General features: G+C 42.2%; 1 protein-coding gene across 3 annotated transcripts in view; it reads right to left on the bottom strand.

The window, feature by feature from the left end:
* RCHY1 (ring finger and CHY zinc finger domain containing 1) overlaps nt 1–23,114 on the bottom strand; it is a 67,996-nt gene that overhangs the window by 32,983 nt on the left and 11,899 nt on the right. For all 3 annotated transcript variants that reach the window (XR_004540835.1, XM_033960595.1, XM_033960602.1), the window contains exons 3-5: nt 22,914–23,029; nt 17,792–17,870; nt 9,764–9,808 (exon numbers count right to left, since the gene is read on the bottom strand). Coding sequence is in view for 2 of the 3 variants with exons in the window: in XM_033960595.1 (XP_033816486.1) it covers nt 9,764–9,808; nt 17,792–17,870; nt 22,914–23,029 (240 nt within the window). In the remaining variant the exon portion in view is untranslated. The remainder of the gene's footprint in view (nt 1–9,763; nt 9,809–17,791; nt 17,871–22,913; nt 23,030–23,114) is intronic.

The following is a 23,114-nucleotide window of genomic DNA, read 5'->3' as shown; positions in this document are numbered from 1 at the left end:
TTGCATTTGTCCACGTTGAAGCGCATTTGCCATTTGTTTGCCCAGTCTTCCAGCTTGTCCAGGTCCCTTTGTAGGTCCTCACACTCCTCCCTGGTCCTAACTCTGCCGCACAGTTTGGTATCGTCTGCGAATTTTATAACCTCACACTTTGCCTCCTTTTCCAGGTCATTGATGAATATGTTAAAGAGTAAAGGCCCCAGCACCGATCCCTGTGGCACACCGCTCGTGACTCCCCGCCATTCAGAATATTGACCCTTTACTCCAACCCTCTGCAGTCTACCCGACAGCCAGTGCTTGATCCATCTGTGCACATCTCCTCCCACCCCGTGGTTCCACAGTTTCTTAAGTAGCCTTTCATGTGGCACCTTGTCGAAAGCCTTTTGAAAGTCGAGGTAAATGATGTCTATGGGCTCCCCATTGTCCATCCGACTGCTTATTCCCTCAAAAAAGTACAGAAGGTTTGTTAGGCACGACCTTCCCTTACAGAATCCGTGCTGGCTTGTTCTCAGTAGGCCATTCCTCTCGATGTGCTCGCTAATGCCTTCCTTGATCATAGTTTCCACCATCTTCCCTATTATTGAAGTCAGGCTCACCGGCCTGTAGTTCCCGGGGTCACCCCTCGATCCCTTTTTGAAGATCGGTGTGACATTTGCCAATTTCCAGTCCTCTGGCACCTCACCAGTTTTCAAGGATAGGTTGCAAACATGTTGGATTGTGCCCGTTATTTCCTGTCTTAGTTCTTTCAGAACCCTTGGGTGGATCCCGTCTGGACCCGGTGATTTGCCGCATTTTAACCTGTCTATCTGTTTGAGGACATCCTCCCTACTTACCTCTATGTGCTCTAATTTTTTCAGCCTGTTCCCCACTCATGAGCTCCTCTGAGTCCGGTATATTAGATGTGTCTTCGCTCGTGAAAACCGACGAGAAGAACGTGTTCAACCTCTCAGCTACCTCTTTATCCTCCTTAATCACTCCCTTCTTGTTCCCATCGTCCAACGGCCCTACCTCCTCTCTCGCTGGTCGCTTCCCCTTAATGTAACTTGAAATTTTTTAAACAACTCTTTCTGTATAGCTATAGTTTTTTCCATTTTATATATGTGATACAAAAAATTCCACCAAAAACTATAGTTAATTCTCCTCCAATTTTTCCAATTACTTGTTATTTGTTATACGGCCACTCCTGTCATGATTAGTAAAAGCTTATAGTTTTTAGGCGATATTTGGCTCTTAGCTCTCATTGATATGCCAAATATGGTAATACAGTATCATATGATAAAGCAACCGGATTTTCAAGTAAACAATTTATTTGGCCCCAAATTGATTTCCAAAAGGCCAAAATAAATGGACAATAGAACAATAAATGATCTAAAGTCCCTGCTTCGAGATTACAATGCCAACATCTATTAGATTTAGAGCTATCTAACTTTTGTAAACGAACTGGGGTCCATAATGTTCTATGTAAAAGAAAAAACCACGTTTGTCTCATAGATGCCGACATTGTACATCTCATCCTCCAAGACCAAATTCGTGGCCATTGAGACACAGTAATTTGATGCTTAATCTCAATGCTCCAAATGTCCTTGAGACCAGTTTTGATTTTTTTATTCATAAATCCAGATATCAATTTATACCACTGTGCGGCCTGATGACCCAGGAAATCCACCTGAAAGCATAAGAACTCTAAACTATATTGAATTTTAAGATTTTTCCATCTAAAACTTTGTGATTTATTAAGGCCAAATTTATGTTGCAACTGTGAAAATTCAAGCAGCCTACCGTTAGATATAACATCATCTAAAATACGTCTGCAGTCATCCAATGCTACCAAATGACCTTAAATCCGCCAATTTGAATCTTGGAGTTTAGCCATATAGTCTGATATTTTGGGATAGTATTGGGATAGATGTTAAATTACTGACATATCGTAATGTTTTCCATGTATCTACTATTATTTTGTTTTCTTTGTACAATCTAGGCATTTTTATACTGAGAACATGGCATAGTCGCAGAGGAAACATAAGACGCCATTCCAACCATAACCAGTCTGGGAACTCTTTCATGAGCTCAGGGAGGATCCAGTACATACCTTGACGCATAATATAGGCTTGATGGTACCTATAAAAATTGGGAAAATTTACCCCACCCTCCGCAATTGGCTTTTGAAAAGATACCATAGCAATTTGTGCTGATTTCCCAAGCCAAATAAATTTTGTCAGAATACTATTTAATTTCTTATAAAAGGACGCGGTATATAAACTTAAGGTTTAGTTTAGTTTGCTTTCTTAGCCGCCACTGCTACACATTGAGCTGAGGGTTTCAACATGTCCTCAACAATGACACCTAGATCTTTTTCCTGGGCAGTGATTCCTAACATAGAACCTTGCATAATGTAGCTATAGTCTGGGTTCCTCTTTCCCACATGCATCACTTTGCACTTACTCATATTAAACATGATCTGCCATTTTGATGCCCAAGGTCCCAAGGTCCTCTTGCAACTTTTCACAATCCTCTTGTGATTTAACAACTTTGGGCTAGATTCACAAAGCAAACCGATCGGTTTGTGACCCCTTAGCGACTCCGGCCCGATTCACTTACCTCTCTGCCGACCATCCTCCAATCCACACATGAAAATGAGGGCAACAGCATGCAAAGTAGGCAGGGACCCAATTCACTATCCAAAACCCTGCAACACCGACTGGGCTGGCTGATCACTCCCAAGCGACTGCTGAGGACCAGTCGCTCAAGCCCTTTCCGGCTGCCCTGCCTTCTGCCGCCCTGCTTCTGCCCTGTCAGCACCGATCTCCTGCCTGCCCCGAACTCCTGCAACCCGATCTCTCCTGCCACCCTGACTCTCCCACCCTTCCCTGTGTGTGCACAAAACCCCTCCATTAAGAAGAGGGAACAGTAGTGTCCCGGTGAGTCCTATGCCCGTCACTCGGTCTCTCTCAAGCCCCTCGTCCAGCTCCCGCATTGCCAAGATTTTAGGGCTAGATTCCCCGTAGTGCAAGCCCGTGGTTTTAACTTGCGGGCTTAAGCAGGTTAAAACCACGGGTCCAAACGTCCTTTCTCTGAAACTTGCCTGTTTCACATTCCTTTTCCCTCTGCCCTAGAAAAAAAGAAAAAAAAAACAACAAACGGCCCCGGCTCAGAAGGGCATGTGCAGACCATCTACAGATGGTCTGTGCATGCGCATGGATCACACAACAGCGATCTGTGCAGTTCCTCCGATCGCCCCCATCTGCATATTTTTCCTTTCAGAATTCGTCGGACTTGCCCGGATTGGGCCCAATCGGGCAGGTTGATGAATCTAGCCCTTTGTGTCATCAGCAAATTTAATTAATTATCTCACTAGTTATTCCAGTCTCTAAATAATTTTAACAACTTTGGGCTCCTTTTACTAAGCTGCGTTGGGGCTTTAACACACAGAATAGTGCGCGCTAGACACTAATGCCAGCATTGAGCTGGCGTTAGTTCTAGCTGCGTAGCGCGGGGTTAGCGCACGCTAATCTGCTGCGTACGCTAAAAACGCTAGCGCACCTTAGTAAAAGGAGCCCTTTGTGTCATCAGTAAATTTAATTAATTATCTCACTAGTTATTCCAGTCTCTAAATCATTAGTAAATATGTTAAAAAGCCTCAGTCCCAGCACAGACCTCTGGGGAATCCCACTATTCTTCACTGAGAATATTGGCCATTTAAACCTATTGTCTGTTTTCTGTCTTTCAACTAGTTCTTAATCCATAATAGAACATTTCTTCCCCACTTTCTACCATCTCCCTCCTGCCCTCCACCCTATTATATCTAATATTTCTCCCTCTTCTCCATTCATGTTTCTCTCCCTCCACCATATGCAGGATTTCTTCCTCTCATCTCTTTCTGCCTCTTTGTTGCATCTCTCCCTTCCTCTCTTCCATCCCATGTCCAACAATTCTTCCTTTCCGACCCCTATGTGAATCAGCTTTCCAACTCTCCTATCTCCCTGTGCAGCAGCCTTCCATACCTCCTATCCCCCTGTGCTGTACCTCCTGACCACCCCCCAATCCCATCCCACCGTGAGATCTGACATACCTCCCAAAGCAGCAGCAGTGGACGGCCGGCAGAGGCAGCGCTGTGAACAGGCTGTTTGTGGCCTGTTCCACCAGGGCTTCCCTCTGCACATTATTAGTGGCAAGGCAGAGCGAAGGCCCCAGCGAGGCAAACTGCAAGCAACCTATTCAGAGCACTGCCTCGACCGGCCACCACCACAGCTGCTGCTTTAGGAGGTCCAGAGGTATGTCAGTATGTTATATTAAACCAAGTTTTACCTGATGCAAAGTTGTCATTTCTTTAATAAGACATTAACTATTTTTTGTGGCCCGCCAAGTACCTACAAATCCAAAATGTGGATTATTTGAAATCATCAGAAGTTTATAAATCTTTCCTTAATTGCTGAAAGCAGTGCAACATGCATAAAGTGACAAGATTTTGGACCAACTATTTTACATTACATTACATTACATTAGGGATTTCTATTCCGCCTGTGCCTTGCGGTTCTAGGCGGATTACAATAAAGATGATATCTGGGCATTTCCAGTAGAATTACATTACAGGAGAAGAGTAGATTACAAGTAACAGTGAAGAGTTACAATACATTCAATATCGCAGCAGATGTAACATAGCCACGGATTACAATAAAGAAGATATCTGGGCATTTCCAGTAGAATTACATTACAGGAGAAGTGTTAATTACAGGTAATAGTGAAAAATTACAGTACATTCAATATCACAGGAGATGTTACATAGCAACTGAGTCAATTTACAACTGGTGGAGAATAAGAATTACAATATGTTCTAGATTACAAAAGATGTTACATGAGCTGAGTCAAGTTTCTTCGGATGGAGAGTAGCATCATTTGCCTATAAGTGGAGGTGTATTTATTGTTTTGATGATTGCATGATGTTGGTTAATTAATGTTGATGATATGGACAGTAGGGGTGTTTAGTTTGGGTTGGATAAAGAGATTCTAATTCCCAATGGAATTGATTGGGAACTCATTAGGTGGCGGTTTAGATTGATGGGAGATATTTTTTGAACAGTAGTGTTTTTATTTCTTTTCGGAATTCTTTTATGTCTGTAATTTCGATCAGTAATTTTGAGATGTCGGAGTCAATATTAGCTGCCTGTGTTCCTAGTAGGTTGTCATAAAGTTTCTTACGTCGAGTACCATTGAGAGGAGGGTAGGTGAAAATGTTCTGTGTTCTCCTTCTTCTGGATAAGAGATAGTAGTGAAAACGGTTGTTTAGGTAGCTGGGTGCTGCGCCGTGGGTTACTTTGAATAGGAGACAGTAGAGTTTGAATTGTGTTCTTGCTTTTATTGGTAGCCAGTGAGATTCTATGTATGCTTTGGTAATGTGGTCGTATTTGCTGAGTGAGTATATGAGTCTGAGGGCTGTGTTCTGGACGGTCTGTAGTTTTTTTATTGTGTTGATTGGGCAAGGTAGGTAAAGGCTGTTGCAGTAGTCTACCATACTTAGCACGAGGGATTGGACAATGATCCTGAATTGGTCTTTATTAAAGAATTTTCTTATTTTTCTCAGATTTCGCATTGTGAAGAATGCTTTTTGGATGATTTTATGGATTTGTGTTTGCATAGTGCAGCATCTGTCTAGTTGTATTCCCAGGATTTTGAGGGAACTCTGTATTGGGTACTTGGTTGAGTTTACTTCCAGTTCTGTTAGGGATGGTTTTTTGTCCTTCTCTAGTAGTAGGAAATTAGTTTTGTCCGTGTTCAGCTTCAACTTATGATTTGTCATCCATTTTTCTACTGTTTCCATTGTAGTTTTCAGGCGTCCTGTGGAGATGGGGTCGTGGATGTCGAATGGAAGGAGGATGGTTATGTCGTCCGCATAGCTGAATGAAGTTATGTTTAGGGCATCTAGGGTGCTGCCTAGGGAAGCAATGAATAGGTTGAAAAGTGTGGGAGAGAGGGGAGAGCCTTGTGGCACTCCGCAGGGGTTAGACCATGGTTCTGATAGTGTTTCTTTTGACTTGACTCTATATGTTCTTGTTTTAAGGAAGCCTTGGAACCAGTTGTGCACTTTACCTGAGATTCCTATTGCGTCTAGAATCTGGAGAAGTATGGAATGGTCCACTAGATCGAAAGCCGCTGAGAGATCAAGTTGGATGATTAGCAATCTGTTTCCTTGGCTGAGGTGTCTTCGGGCTATATCTAGTAAAGATACCAGGAGAGTTTCTGTACTGTGGTTAGTTCTGAATCCAGATTGGGATGGATGTAGGATGTTGTGGGCTTCTAGGTACATGGATAGCTGTTGTGCCACTAGACCTTCTATTATTTTGACGTATGTAGGGATAGAAGCGATTGGCCTGTAATTTGACGGGTTATTTATTAGACCTTTGGGGTCTTTCAGTAAAGGGGTTATTATGATTTCTCCAAGGTCTGGTGGGAACTGGCCTTCCCTGAGTGTGGTTTGCAACCACAACGTGTAGCTAGCTTTGAAGTTGGTGGAAGCTGTTGCTAGTAGGTATGATGGGCAGTTGTTCAGGTCGCATGAGGACTTGCAGTATTTTTTATATAGCCTGTCCAGTTCTGACCATTGGGTTGTAGGGAAGTTGGTCCAGGACCTGTCTGCTGAGATGGCTTCATCTGTTGTGGGTTTTATTAGAATATCTTCTATGTTGTATTGTGAGTTATTGAATGTTGTTCTGATTGTGATGATTTTATTTTTGAAGTGATCTGCTAATTGAGAGGCTGTTGGTGTTAGGTTTCCCTGGGTGGCTAGGCATGGTTTGGTATCGGTGAGGTTTCTTACTAGGTTGAAAAGTTTTTTTGTGTCTGGTTTGTCAGTGCCAATGAGATTGGAGTAATAGTTTTTTCGTTTTTCCTTCAGTTTGATTTTGTATTGCTTGATTTGGATTTTCCATTCTGTTTTGGTGTTATCTTGTTTCTGTTTTTTCCATGCCCTTTCTAGTTGTCTACATTTCCTTTTTAGATGTAGGAGTTCTGTGTCAAACCATTTGTCTGATTGTCTACATATTTTATTTTTTGCTTTTAGTGGTGCTAGTTTGTTCAAGGTCTGTTCGCTGAGAGACCGCCAGGTATTTATGAATTCACTAGGGTTACTGGAATCTATTGCAGGATCCACTGCTCTCCAGAATGTGGTGGGATCGATTTTCTGTCTGAACATAATGCTTGTTTTGGGAGGAGAGGGTTTATTTTTATTATGCTCCCAGTTGATGGTGAAGTTATATTTATAGTGGTCCGACCATAGGGTGGGCTGCCAGGCGCCGTTGGTGATTTTGATATGTTGTGTGTTGAGATTAGGGGATGAGTATGCTGCAATATCGAGTTGGTGACCTTTTTCATGTGTTGGTTCTGGGTTGAGGATCTGGTACGATAGGGTATTGAGGTATGATAGAATTTCTACTACTTGTTTGGAGGTGTGGTCTTCTAGGTGGAGGTTTAAATCTCCGAGGATCAGATTATTTGTAGAGGAAAGAGAGTTCTGGAGGATGAACTCTTCTAGTTCTTGTTTAGTGGTGTTCCATTTTCCTGGGGTGATGTAGCATAGAAGGCAGTTTAGATTTCCTGTCAGTGTGTTATCTGAAAGTTGGCAGGCTAGTAGGTCTAAGTGAGGTGTGGAGTGCTTGGCTAGGACTTTGATGTTGAAGTTGTTTTTTACTATGATTGCTAGCCCTCCTCCTCTTCTGTTGTCTCGGCATACTAATTCAATTTTGTATCCGTTTGGACAAATTTCAATGATGTGAGGGTCTGTGTCTGCTGTGAGCCAGGTTTCAGCAAGGAAGAGGCATCCTAGGTTGTCTTTAATTAGCCAGTCTTTGATTAGTTCTGTCTTTGGGCTTACCGATCTTATATTTAGGTATGAGCATGCTATTGATGTGATTTTTGTGAGAGGGATAGGGGTAGGAGCTATATTTGTGAGTATTTTTTGTGAGGCCCTTGGTATTATAAATAATGATTCTTTATAGAAAACTTGTGTCTTAAGTGTCCGGCGGTCGCATCCGTAACTGCCTTCAGCTCTCACCTCCTCCAGCATCGGACACATGCACAAGTTGCACTGCCTCTAATGGTTACCTTACGTTCTGAACGTTGCTCACCTCAATGCAGTAACCTCACGCAAGCACTTTCCTGCGTCTGTTCACAATTGTCCTCTCCACTCCACCTCACAATCGCGTACAGAATTTGCATGAATTTACAGCGTGAGGCGGGCAACGTTCCAGAACATGACCGCTGGACACTTAAGGCAGAAGTTTTCCATAAAGAATCATTCTTTATAATGCCGAGGGCCTCAAAATAGTATCTGGCTGGCTGCATGCAGCCTGTGGGCCGTGAGTTTGAGATCACTGGCATAAAAAAAAAAACTACAAATGCCAAACAAAACATTTTGGATCTTGATATAAGGCAGTATGCCCAAATATAAACAAGCAAATTTACTAGTTGCCCAATTATTTGAGCACTTGATTCTAATTAACCATTAACTGTTCTACAGAAGCCAGGGATTCTTATACTCTTTCACACATCTGATTCTTGATTAGTTTTACTGTTCCTTCTTTGTATGATATTTCCTCTCAGGAAAATATTAATTCTATACTCTCTTTGTTGCATAAAACTAATTTTAATTAAACAAGTGAAGTGAATCAATTTTTTTACTCCATCAAAAATTATAAAGACTAGGGGACACCCAAAGTTACATGGAAATACTTTTAAAACCAATAGGAGGAAATGATTTTTCACACAGAGAATACACTTCTCCCTCCGTATTCGCAGTGATAGGGGAATAGCAAGGCAGTGAATACGGAAAATTCGCGAATAACTTTTCATGTTATTCATGGTTTTCTAGTAAAACTCATAGTGAATAAGGAGAAATCGCGAATAACAAAAAAATACGAGATTCGCGATTTAAGTTGAAAACAATTATTGCAACTTTTGAATAACACAGTGCTGTGCTTTACATTAAACATGAGTGAACTGGTACTGTACTGCAACAGCTTCACCGATTGCTTTTTCATTCTTCTTTATGTACCTAACGGCTGACTCGTTAATGCCATAATGCCGAGCAACAGTGGAGGATGACTTTACTTTCTGAAGCATATCCAATAATTCAACCTCTTCTTTTTTTTTCCCTCTTGGGAGCACTTTCGGTAGAACCAGGATTCTTGAGCTTTGTAGCCATGGTGGGAATCAGTGATATTCTCTTTAAAACGTGTGAATCGGCAATTTCAGTGATGTAATGGGGGGGAGGAGCCAGCATACTCGAAACCGCAATTGATGAAACCGCGAATACAGAGAGAGAAGTGTAGTTAAGCTCTGGAACGCATTGCCAGAGGATGTGGTAAGAGCAATTAATGTTGCTAGTATTAAAAAAGGTTTGGACAAGTTCCTAGAGGAAAAGTCCATAGTCTGTTCTTGAAACAGACATGGAAGAAGCCACCGATTGCCCCTGTATCGGTAGCATGGAATGTTGCTAATATTTGGGTTTTTGCCAGGTATTTGTGATCTGGATAGACCACTGTGGAAATAGGATACTGCGCTACATAGATCGCTGGTCTGACCCAGCATGGCTATTCTTATGTTCTAAGAATATCAGGGGAAAAATATCAGAAGAAAATTTTTAAATTCTCATTATTACACTTAGGGTTCACAAACTCTCAGCACTTTATAAGGTACTTTGACGTGTAATTATAAACAATTTTGTATGCATTCATGTCTCTGCAAGTAAATTTTTCAAAACATTTTAAAATCTCACCTCCAAACATATCGGGCAATTCTGCCTTGAAACGTTTTCAATGCACTTAAAAAGACCAAAGAGATAAAAGGAACAATTATGAAGTAAGATGGGAAAATATGTTTTAAATTCTTTATTCATTTTTGCATATTACAACAAGTGTATTAGATAAAATCATATGAACTTATAAATACACACTTGATTAACTCTCATATAACACGTCAAATGCAACATTTCATTACATATTTATATTCTATAATATCTTGAATATTATATAATACACCTCATATCTAAACAATTATTATTAAATAGGAAACCTTCCCATCCCATCCCCTCCCATTACAGAATTACATACAAATACAGTGAGACTATTTATATATTCATATACATTATGGGAAAATATGAAAGAAATTTACAGAACAGTGCAATCAATATACAGTCACATATAGAGAAGTAACTGGAGCACAGGCCATTTTTCAATCAAATACAAGGTTTTTAAAATTCACCCACACACATACTAGGTAAGTGAAAAGCTAAAAATCTTTTTGGGCTCCAGCGCCTAAAAGCCTTGGATTCTTTTGATCAAATGCACCTCCTGGTAAACTTAAGGAGTTTGGTTTTCATTGGTCTGCTCTTTAAACTCTTCTTTGATTTCCATGACTGACTCATTTTAACATTCCACCTCATTATAGTCAGAGACCTTCCTCTTTCCCTTACCTGTGTGAGCTGTTCATCCCTTTCAGAGTAGTCTTTTTTATAATGGACTGCAGACAGACAGTCCTCATCCTCATTATGCTCATCTCAAATAGGACTTCTTAATGTTTGCTCTATTAACACTCCCTCTCCCTCCCTCCCTATATCCTTATTTTTAGCTGTGAGTGAGTGAGTCCTGGCTCAAGGATGGAGAATCTCAATACTTGGATCAACACTTATCAAAATACATTTTTCCATTTTTTTTTCAATCCACTCTTCTTGTAGATGCAGGTGCAGTGTTGCACACGGTCTCTTATAAGTTTGGCAGAAAGGAGTTTTGTTGTTCTATATCAGGAGTGCCCAAAACATTGATCGCAATCTACCGGTCGATCACAAAGGCAATACCGGTAGATCGCAGAACCGGTGTTCTCCCTAGCGTGTTCTCCTTAGCATCTTTAAGCCGGGCGCTCTGCCCAGCTAATTTAGGTGAGTGCCCGGCTGTCTTGCTCAGATGACACGCTTCCCCCTGGGCCTAACTATCCCAGTTTAAAGTTAATTACAGCAGCCTGAAGAGCGAACGTAGCAGGCTGCCATTGGCTTCTGTAGCACGTTCCCTCTACTGCGGTCCTGTCCCCGTCAGAGGAGGTGCGGGACCATGACAGAGGGAACGTGCTACAGAGGCCAACGGCAGCCTGCTACATTCGATCGGCAGGCTGCTGTAATTAACTTTAAACTGTGGTAGTTAGGCGTAGAGGGAAGAATGGAGGCGAGAACTGACAGTTGCAATCAAGAGTAGCTGGATGATCCAGTCTGAGGTCCTGACAGTCATTGTGTACGGGAAGCAGCGGAGGTAAGGCCCCGCGCATCAGGGTAAGGATGTGCCCATTGCGAGGGCCCCAGCGGGATGGGGGGTTGCCTTAGAAACGCTGGATTGGGGGGGGGAGACAAAAGGACCTTAAGGAGGTGCGGGAAAGCAGACTTGTACCAAAAGGAAGGGGGAAAACAGATCAGATCCTGGACTACTAGAGGGGTTAGAAAGGGGAAACACCCTAAACTGAGGAGAGAGCGATGCCAGGCCCTGAGAAGAGGGAAAACAAAGAGAGTGAGAGGACTCAAAATGTTAGCAGATAGAGAGAGGGAGAATCCTGAAACAAAGGGGAGGCAGATGTTGGACTATGGGAGGTACAGAAGAGACGGGGGGGGGGGAGACTTTGAGGAAGAACAGAGAGATGCAAGATCATAACAGAAGAGGGAGAGAGAGGGAGACATGTTGCCAGTAGGGGTGGAGGAGAGAGGAAGAAAAGTTGGACTCTTGGAGGGACAGAGAGATGTTGGTTGGTTGGGGAATGGAACGAGGTCTGGAGGACAGAAGAGGTGCATTCGGTATATATATATATATATAAAAATATGGGGGTCTTTTACTAAGGCGCGCTAACGCGTCCATAGAATAATGTAGATCATTTTGACTTGGTCATTTTAAAAGTAGCTCGCAAGCCAAAAAAAGTGTGGGCACCCCTGTTCTATATTATCCACAGATGCTTTATTAGTCCAAATCAGGGGCTCCCCATCTACAATCCACTCCTCCTGTTTCTCAAGCATCTCTCAATGAGCTGAGCTCTCTAACTGCCAATTTTAGTGTCTTCTCAGGTGATCTGTTTTAACTAGGAAATCTGAATGTCCATGTGGATAACCTAACCCCTAGAGTGAAAAATTATTTCTTCTTTTTTTGAATGAGTTGGACTTCTTCCAGTTATCCTCTGCTCTTACACATTCTGGTTATCAATACTTAGATCTTGTATTTTCTAAAGATTTAGTTTCTCTTAATGCTCCCAACTATTGCTCCTAAGTCATAGTTCATTTTTAAATCCATTTTTGTCTAGCATTTGCCTCTTTGGCCAGTTCATAGCTATCAAACTATAGTGTCCAAAAAGCTTCACTCACTGAATGTTTGTTAAAGAATGTCAACATTTTCAAACTGAGCTCTTCCCCTTACCAACTGATCAAACGTTTTTTATATGAAACTCTATGCTACTTTCAGCCCTTGATCAAGTGACCCCAATGAGGAAATGCAATATGAAGGTCTATCAAAATCATTCTTGATATAATCTCACACTTTGTAAAGTTGGAAACAAAACAATTTTTGGCTATTCATTTATATTTAAACAATGATTAAACAGATAAAAAAATAAATGACTCCAACTTAACTCACTCCCATGTTGGTTATATATTTCAACTTGTAGAGAAACTAATCTGCCTCATGATGGGAATGCCTCTGCAACACTGATCTTCGGGCTGCCAGTCAGACCCTATGCCTGACTGCACATCCACCCCTGTAGACCAACGGACGTACACAGGGACAGGCAGAGGCGAGAAGATGCAGCCAGCACCCTGCGAGACACCGCCAAGCCTCCTAAGGGTGCCCTCTCCCCCTTCCCTATTCCTCTCTTTATATGTTCACAAAAAAAGATTAGGCTCTTACCTTTGCTAATCTTCTTTCTTGTAAATCCACACTTTATTCCAGGATCAGTGGGTTATTTCCATCTACCCACCAGGACTTTGTAGGAAGCCTCAAACTTCAGAGACTTAAGCCCCTCCCCTCTTACCTCATCACTGATTCTATACCTCAGTCAGTCTTAAAGCAGCCGGGAACATCTGTACAGGATAACAAGAGAGCCCGAGCCACAAAAGAGGCTGACACAGCCTTAACACCAGCAGCGGCCGAATCAAACAGATGCTCAAGGATAAAATTCACATATCTGTACTGAACATCCTTCAGGACAACTCCCTCATCACTGGGGAGAGATGTGCATTTGGTGATCTGCGCCACCTAGGAATCCACCTTCGGGGAAGCTGAGCCTTTCTTAAAAGGTAGCCACCATGGGATAAAGCAGTGCCATGGCACGAGCACATTTCTATGGACCCTCAGGAGATTCCCAGATGTCCATAAGAATCTGAATGAGGTCAGAATGATCAGGAAAGGAGACAGATTGTGGCCTCTGGGTCACTCATAAAGGAACATTTTGCAGTGACAGGCTGCTCAGTCTGCAGCTCCAATTCCTGGAGAGATTCAGAGATCAAATTAACAATGTGCGTGGGCTTGAAAAATCTGCACACAGTGGGATCATCTCCCAAATCCAGGGCTCCACACTGATCTGGATACTGGGCATCTGCCACATTTGCCACATCTGTGACTGCCGCAGTACCTCCTGGTGAAAAGAGGTATGGAAAGAGTGTCTGGCGCAACCATGGGCACAACCAGCTTGCCTGCCGGCACCCCCAAAGGAAAGCAAGAGAAAAGACCCTGGTCCACTGGAGCAGGGGTCCCTGTGATCGTACTCAACACACAGATGGTAGGTGGAACAACATGAAACCTTGGATACCTATTTAAGTTCCACTAATATACACTATCAGCTAAATGGGAGGAAAAGGATCTCAGAAATCTTCTTAATTCGTGCTAGGTAGCAAAACTGAGTCAAATTTTACAGATTCCATGTTTCTATCATCAATCCTAAAAAGCCTCTCACTATGAGTCTCTTTTTTGTGTGCAAATTTTTTCAATTTTCATCGACTCTATTAGTTAACAGCCCATACTTATTTTATGCGTGGCAGGCAGCATTAGCCTGACGGGACCCATTTTACCTGCCGTATTGATTTCTTCAGAGGGTCACTAATGGCTGCTTGTAATCTGTGCTATAATCTTTAAAACAAAAGACTAATGTTAGCCCATGACATTAATCCTCTGCACCCAGTGTGAAAACTTGGCTTGCACCCTGTTAGTCTGCCCTTACACTGTGAAAACTAAGTATAATAAACTTTCACTAATGTACTTTATCACTCAGCCTGTATTCACCGACATGTGCTGAATGGAAAACTCTGCAAACATAGCTGAAACAGCTCACAGGGAGATCCTCTGCCTCAAAGAACTGGAAATGTAAATTTCAAATCTTCTGACCGCCCCACCGGCCTGACCTCCACGGCTAGACTACCTCCACCAACCTTGGACATGCCACACAGACACCTGGTGGAGGAATGCAGTCTGGCTCCGATCTCGGTTGTGCCTCCACAGAATCGCTCAACCTACGCTATACCCACTAGCGGATGAACCTGGGGTGAGCATGTTCTAAAGGGTACAGTCCCTGAGCTCTAATCTGATGTGCAGGCTGCCCAGGGGGCTTAATGATAAGCAGGTAACCCCCTAGAAGCAGACTTTTCCCAAAGTTCTGCAATCTCTTGCAGTTAAGATGTCCCCACAGGGAATCTCCACAGCACAAGGGCGAAAACCACAAATGCAAAAACTCTTCGAGGGAGTAAACAGGCAGATAGACAAGGGCGACCCATTCGACATATCTGGATTTTCAGAAGGCATTCGACAAGATTCTGCATGAACGACTACTTCGGAAAATTGCGAGCCATGGAATCAAGGGTGAAATACTCATGTGGATTAAAAACTGGCTGGAGCATAGGAAACAGAGAGTGAGGGGTAAATGGACAATACTCAGACTGGAAGAGCGTCACCAGTGGGTGCTGCAGGGCTCGGTGCTTGGACCCGTGCTCTTCAACATCTTTATAAACGATCTGGACATTGGTACAACGAGTGAGGTGATTAAATTTGCGGACAATACGAAGTTATTCAGAGTAGTGAAGACTCAGGGGGATTGTGAAGATCTGCAACGTGACATAATCAAGCTTGAGAAATGGGCATCGACAAGGCAAATGAGGTTCAACGTGGATAAGTGTAAAGTGATGCATGTTTGTAACAAAAATCTCATGCACGAATACAGGATGTCTGGGACAGTACTTGGAGAGACCTCCCAGGAAAGAGACTTGGGAGTTCTGATGGACAAGTCAATGAAGCCGTCTGCGCAATGTGCTGCGGTGGCAAAAAGAGTGAACAAAATGCTAGGAATGATTAAGAAGGGGATCACGAACAGATCCAAGAAGGTTATCATGCGGGGCCATGGTGTGCCCTCACCTGGAGTACTGCGTCCAGCACTGGTCGCCGCCATACACAAAGAAGGACACGATACTACTCGAAAGGGTCCAGAGAAGAGCGACTAAAATGGTTAAGGGGCTGGAGGAGTTGCCGAACAGATTGGAGAAACTGGGCCTCTTCTCATTTGAAAAGAGGAGACTGAGAGGGGACATGATCAAACATTCAAAATACTGAAGGGAATAGACTTAGTAGATAAAGACAGATTGTTCACCCTCTCCAAGGTAGGGAGAACAAGAGGGCACTCTCTAAAGTTGAAAGGGGATAGATTCCGTACAAATGTAAGGAAGTTCTTCTTCACCCAGAGAGTGGTGGAAAACTGGAATGCTCTTCCAGAGTCTGTTATAGGGGAAAACACCCTCCAGGGTTTCAAGACAAAGTTAGACAAGTTCCTGCTAAACTGGAACGTACGCAGGTAAGGCTGGACTCATTTAGAGCACTGGTCTTTTACCTGAAGGCCGCCGCGTGAGAGGAGTGCTGGGCAGAATGGACCACTGGTCTGACCCAGCAGTGGCAATTCTTATGTTCTTATGAAATTATGCAAAATGAAACACGAGCAAAAAAGATAAGCTCCTACAGCCTGGCTTGTAGGAAGGAAGACTGAGGTACACAGCCAGTGATGAGGTAAGATTTTCCTATGCAAGAGGCACTCAACAATTTAAACTTTCCCTTCCTTCTAGGAAAGGAATTATAGGAGTCAAGAACTTTAGCCTTTCTTTGGCTTTTAAATTTTCTCAATTATGGAATGAACTTCCTTTAATTTTGAGATGTCCTAGCCAATTCTTTCGTAAATCTTTAAAAACTTTTCTATTTGCTAAATATTTTGAAAATTAATCTCCTTGCAATTTTAGCATATTTTTATTAATTATTGTTAACCGTATCAAGCTTCCTCTGGTTGATGACCCGGTATATAAAGCTAAGTTTTAGTTTAGTTTAGTAAAAGGGGGAGGGGTTTAAGTCTCTGAAGTTTGAGGCTTCCTACAAAGTCCTGGCAGGTAGACGTAAATAACCCACTTATCCTGGAATATAGTGGGATTGTATAAAAACCTTAGATTGCTTATCTTGTTCTACGCTTCCCCTTCTACTTGTGGTTTGTATGTCTTATGCTTTTCTTGTGATTTTATCTCGTGTTGTTTGTTTTTTTACGATGATGCTCATTTTGCTTGAATGGTAGCATATGATAGAATATCCAAAAAGAAAACTCCAATATAGTACTCCCCCTATATTTGCGGAGGTTCCGTTCCAGGAACTCCCGCAAATCTTGATAAACTGCGAATACGGTTTTCAGTGGGGAAGATAGGAGAGGGCAGCCAGAGAGGCAGGAGAGAGCAGTCAGAGCGCCAGCGAGTGAAGGAAATCACTCACGGTATGCTCTAACCACTTCTTCCTGCATTAAAGTCGGGCCTCTCCAATCAGGAGTTGCTTTGACACCCAGCTCCTGATTTTTGAGGCCCGACTTTAATGCAGGAAGAGGTGGTCGGAGCATACCGCGAGTGATTTCCTTCACTTGCCAGTGCTCCAGCTGCTCTCTCCTGCCCGGTCAGGACTGACTGAGACCGCAAATTGCCGACCGCGAATGACTGGGGGAGCACTGTATAACCAATTTTAGAAACCATAGGTTTTTAAACTTGTGTATCCACCTGGTTTCTTCAATCCTCTTTAAAGCATTTACTTCCTTTCATTTTACTTTAATTCCTCTTTTACCCACTGTTCCTATTTTTCCAGCTTCTCTTTTCCTTCTACTTTGTCACAGATTAATCTACTTATTCCCCCTGTAACTGCTTTTTGCCTACTATCCTATTCCATCTCATGCCCTCTTCTGTCACGTCCACAATGTCAGAAATGGCTCAGTAAAGGAAAACGTAGCCTCAGTCGCTCTTTCCTCTTGCTGAGTCACACTTCTCATTTTAGTCTTGCAATGGATAGTGGAGAACTAGCATGAAATGAGCAGTCTAACAGGTGAAAGTTACCTACACTCCTCAGCTGCATAACCTCCTGTCTACTTCATGCACCACAATTGGATATTGGTGCTCTGACATCTATATTCATCTATGTCAATAATACAGTGCAGGATTTGGGGAAGTAGGATGGGGAGAGAAGAGCATCTGAATGCTGGTCAACATCATTGGTCCAATCCAAACATTTTGGAAGAAGTGTCTAAGTGCACATATCTTCTAACTGTTTACACACTGCAGTACATCAAATGAATAAAATGGGAAAAAAATGGAATGAAATGAAAAGTTTATTAATAGCCCTCTCTTGACTCTGTACAAAGATGTTTAAAGTAGACTGCACCAAGTTTGCAGTGTGCTCCATTGCATATCCTATATCTGGTTGATACAATCATAAATACTGCAATATCTTACCTTATGATTTCCTTGGAGACTAAGGCCTAAACATAAATTGCACTTTGAACAATGGAAAAAATCTTCCTTTGGCCCAATTCTAATAAAAAAAAAAAAAAAATAGGATGGATTTAAGAATCATGCATAGTCAGAACAGAAAGGCAGTCTTACACTAATCAGTCAAAAGAAAGTTTACGTCCTAAAGTCCAGACTGAGTAATATATTTTTTTTTTAAAAAAACCTCTGTATTGGTACATGTCTTGTTTCAGGGCTTCTATAGCTACAATGAGGGTTGTTTTTTTTTCAAAGAAAACATACAATGGGACCAACTTCAAAAATGATATAGGGCTCCTTTCACTAAGGTGCACTAGCATTTTTAGTGCATGCAGGAAATTACCACGTGCTACGCTTCTAGAACTAACGCCAGCTCAATGCTGGCATTAAAGTCTAGCGCGTGTGGGGCAATGTAGAGTGCGCTATTCCGCACGTTAAAGCCCTAATGCAGCTTAGTAAAAGGAGCCCATAGTTCCTACCTTGCCTTCAATCCAAAGTCTACAATAGTAGTTGTTCAAACAGCACTAGAACTTCACAAAGTCTTCCAGACAAATAGTGTAGCCTGTGGATTGAAGGGAAGTTAGGACCTATTTCATTTTGAAGTCAGTCCCAGCATACGAGTATGTTTTCTTTGAAAAGATACCACCATCAGTGAATATAACCCCTGAAGCAGGCATGTGCTGAAATATGGCCATGTTGGGTTTTATATCAGTTTATGAGTGCACCAGTTTGCGAGTGTTTTGCAAGACGAGCAAAACATTCGCAAAATCAGCGCCTCGGAAACCAAGTTTGACTCGATTTACGAGCGCCACCCCCCTCGATCCTGCATCCCCCCCCCAGCACCGAAACGACATCCCTTACCCCAATTGGGCACCGGCACCAGCACCAATGCACAGGACATGCTGGTGCCGGTACTCGAAGATCCTCCCTCTTCTGTGCTGGGCTGGGCGGTGCGTTGGAGATCCTCCCTCTTGCCTGTGCTGGGCTGGACTGGGCCTTGAACATTTGCACATGCTCAAAGCCTTCTGGTCTCGCTCTCTCCGAGATGCTCAGATTCAGAATCTCAGAGAGAGCGAGACCAGAAGGCCTTGAGCATGTGCAAATGCTCAAGGCCCAGTCCAGCCCAGCACAGGCAAGAGGGAGGATCTCCAATGCACCGCCCAGCCTAGCCCAGAAGAGGGAGGATCTTTGGGCACCGGCACCGACATGTCCTGTGCGTTGGTGCTGGTGCCGGTGCCCAATCAGGGTAAGGGATGTCGTTTCGGTGCTCAGGGGGGGATGTCAGATCGCGGGGTGGGGTATGGAGCAGCGTCGGTGGCCTCAAGGGGGGGGGGGGAATGGAGCAGCGCCAGTAGCCTCGGGGGTGGGGGGGAGGAGGAGGTTGAACGAATCAAAGTGAGTTTCCCTTACTTCCTATGGGGAAACTCACTTTGATATATGAGCAATTTGGTTTACGAGCATACTTCTGGAATGAATTATGCTCCTACACCAAGGTTCCATTGTACTTACTTTCTCTGACTGTAAAAATGGTTCTACACAACAGTGGTCTCAACCTGATAAGAAGAAAGGGAGGCAGGAATCTATAGTTCTATGAGTGACACACATACACAGAATAGATCAACAAATAGATGACAGAGACATTGTGGAGACTCGGGCACATTTTTGCATTAAAGTTTTGAAATTTACCTCCACTGCCATCTATTTGATGATCTACTCTGAAATAGTTCCATTTCAGTAAATTCCATGCCTATGCCTACAACACAATTTGACCCTGACTAGTCCAGCTAGAGCAGTGGTCTCAAACCCACGGCCCAGGGGCCACATGCAGCCCGCCAGGTACTATTTTGAGACCCTCGGTATGTTTATCATAATTACAAAAGTAGAATAAAACAGTTTCTTGATCATATGTCTCTTTAGCTATAAATGACAATATTATTATTAAGACTTAGCCAAAAGGAAAGATTTATAAACTATAAAGAGTTTTACCTCATGCAAAATTGTCATTTCTTTAGCAAGACATTAACTATTTTTTCTGAGGCCTTCCAAATACCTACAAATCTAAAATGTGGCCCTGCAAAGGGTTTGAGTTTGCGACCACTGAGCTAGAGGAATGTTATTGTGCATTAAACCAAACAGATAGCTTGAAACACCACTCTTCTGCCACGTATTCAAAAGCACAAATAGCACACATTTTTTGCCCACTCCAAACATAAAAATAGCACTATTAAAAAAGCACAAGAGATCTTTAACTTGCAAGCTGCTTGTCAGCAATATGAATATGTTATGTAGTTTTATTTTATTCAGTTTCCTGAACAAAAGACCAAACTGGGTTATAAATAAAATGAATACTAACAAATTGATATGTATGTTTGTCTCAAATTGAAAAAAAAAAATTAAATAAATAATAAAACCAAACACAAAATATATAACAAGACAATTATAATTTAAAATTTGTTCTATCAACAATAAAACTTGTCAAAACAATATACTGTAGCAGGACACCAAATAACCCCCCTCCCCCTTTTACAAAACCGTAGTGCGGTTTTTAGCGCCAGCCACAGCAGTTAACAGCTCTGATGCTCATAGAATTCCTATGAGTATCGGAGCTGTTACTGCCGCGACTCAGGAGCGCTGCCCCTGTTGCCGCTTCGGGGGCTTGGAGGGAAGATGATTTTTTTTTTTTTTGCTTAATCGGGATTCTACTGTACTATGAAGAGGTCTCCCTGTTGAAATAGTGCGAAGCTCAGTAACTCTGGTCACTGGTATTTATAAAATTGCTTTAAACAAAAACAAACAAACAAAAAAAATCAAACAAAATTTAGACATTAGAAGCAGTAAGAACGATATACAGCTCATCTAATTCTCCTACTACATTATTGATCTCAAAAAGTATGATAAAAACTAGTTCTCTAGGCCAGCACACTTGGATTTATTTGTTCCCATGCACGATCTCTACTCCCTGACAAGAATAGTATCCTACAACACATTCTGTCGCCTCCAGGCATATTTCTTTCGTGGCAGGGCACCAACAAATCTGGAGACTCGTACTAGTCTGATTGTGCATTTAAGATTAGGTAAAAAATGGGTCTAGGTGTCCATTACTGCCAGAAGTGTTCCTATTTTGTGAATTGCTGTGGGAGGGGGAGATGCTAAAAAACTGTTTAGGAGACTAGGGGGAGTTGCCCATAACTGAGTAAAGCTGAAGAGACCTTTGGGATTCCAGGCTGCTAAGAGCAGGAGGTTAAGCCTTGTAGAAGGAAACAATTTCCACAGGCCCAAGCAGCCTAAAAGCAGTAAGGAGTAAAGATGAGCAAAAGGAGAGATCTATAGCAAACAAGTTCCAGCTGTAATCAGAGAATTAAAACAGAGCAACAAAAGCCAACCAGTACTCAGCTAGAGCCTCCACAGGATTCAAACTGCAAAAAGTGATAAGTCTTAGAGCAGGGGTCTCAAAGTCCCTCCTTGAGGGCCGCAATCCAGTCGGGTTTTCAGGATTTCCCCAATGAATATGCATGAGATCTATGTGCATGTATTGCATATTCATTGGGGAAATCCTGAAAAACCGACTGGATTGTGGCCCTCAAGGAGGGACTTTGAGATCCCTGTCTTAGAGGTTGATGGAACTTGGAGAGGGCATCTTGCATTACATTCTCAAGTCCAGACTGGGACATAAGGGACCACACTATAGTTCATCCTAAGCCACAGTAAGGAAACAATAGTGTTTTTACTAATTTTTGTCTTTGGGCTATAAAGTAATTTCCCCTTCATGAAGTGAGAAGAGTTTCTTCTTTTTTGAATATGAATTGTAGGTTTTGGGAGTAAGTCCATGGCATGGAAACAAGTGCTTAATGCAAGTACCATAAAAATAATGGGTTGGGCATGTATGTTGCATATGTTTTTCAAAAGTCCAGAGGAATGAAACAGGCTTCCACAATATATTCGTCAACAGGGGAAATTGAAGACATTTAAGAGAATGCTGAAATGTCATCTGTTTTGCAAAATGAAATATGGTTGAAGAATGGGTGAATGCTTGTGGCTGTGAGGAAGATAACTGTCAATTGTTTTATGTTTTATGTGTTCTTTTAGATTGTATTTCGTATGGTTTTATGTTTATAATGATATTTATTATGCTTGTTAATGTGTAATTCGTTTTGTATAAGGCAAATAATAAATAAACACAGTACAAAAAAAGACAACAGTCTCAAGTTCCCAACCTGGCACCCAAGGCAAGAACCGATTTGTGATGACATGGCCAGAGAGAATTTAAAAAGAGGATTTTAGGTAGCCCCCAATTTCCTTCCTTAAAGTCTTTTGAATCCTTTTATTGTTTGCACTTAAATTGGGGATTTTACTGCAGTAAAGGTGATCTTTCTGTTTAAAAGCACCCAGAAAGGATTGTGTACAACTCCATGCCATTCAAAACCCAGTTTCTTCAAAGGCACCCAGTATGAGCCTGGTGGCATTTTATTTCCTCTATCCCTGAAGACTCAAGCTAAGACAAATTCCTTTATGTATCCCCCTGGGGAAGTGCCTAACAAATTACCCCAATGGACCCAAGCTACACTTTGTATAGATCTCCTGGAACAGTGTATTACAGAATATCTGGAATGGCTAGAAAGGACACATGGGCTCTTTAGATCTTTTCAATTCCCAGATATTCAGCAACTGTAGTAGAAAAAATAAAGTTGTAGATGAAAGATGTAAAATCGCATCCACTACACCAGGGGTAGGCAATTCCAGCCCTTGAGAGCCGGAACCAGGTCAGGTTTTCAGGATCTCCACCATGAATATGTATGAGATGGATTTACATGCACTGCCTCCTTGAGATGCAAATCTATCTCAAACCTGACCTGGCTCCAGCTCTCGAGGACTGGAATTGCCTACCCCTGCACTACACTAACTCTACATCGTTAGAAGCTGTAACTCATATATAATCATTATAGAATGATATGCCCTTAACATATCCTAGACATGTTCTTCCACACACTTCTTTTTCCAAAGAGGAAACATTGGCCACCTGACATCCCATGTTTAAATCAAAATACAAAATGTTAAAAGATTCTGTAACAAAGACATCAGTTTTCCTCACCTGCAAATGCCACACTTATCACAGTGATACTGCTTCTTGTCTTCATCAAAGAGATGGCACACATCACAGTAATATTCTCCAAACACACTATTACAACTCTTACAACACTGCTGAACCTGCAGGTAGACAAAGACATGAAGCAATCCCTTACTATGCAGAAACTAGATAAAGGCATCCTTAACATTTTTCAGTGCACCATAT

This window comes from Geotrypetes seraphini, chromosome 1 (genome assembly GCF_902459505.1).
Source record: "Geotrypetes seraphini chromosome 1, aGeoSer1.1, whole genome shotgun sequence".
Taxonomy (NCBI): Eukaryota; Metazoa; Chordata; class Amphibia; order Gymnophiona; family Dermophiidae; genus Geotrypetes; species Geotrypetes seraphini.
This window is presented reverse-complemented; position numbering and strand designations above follow the sequence as displayed.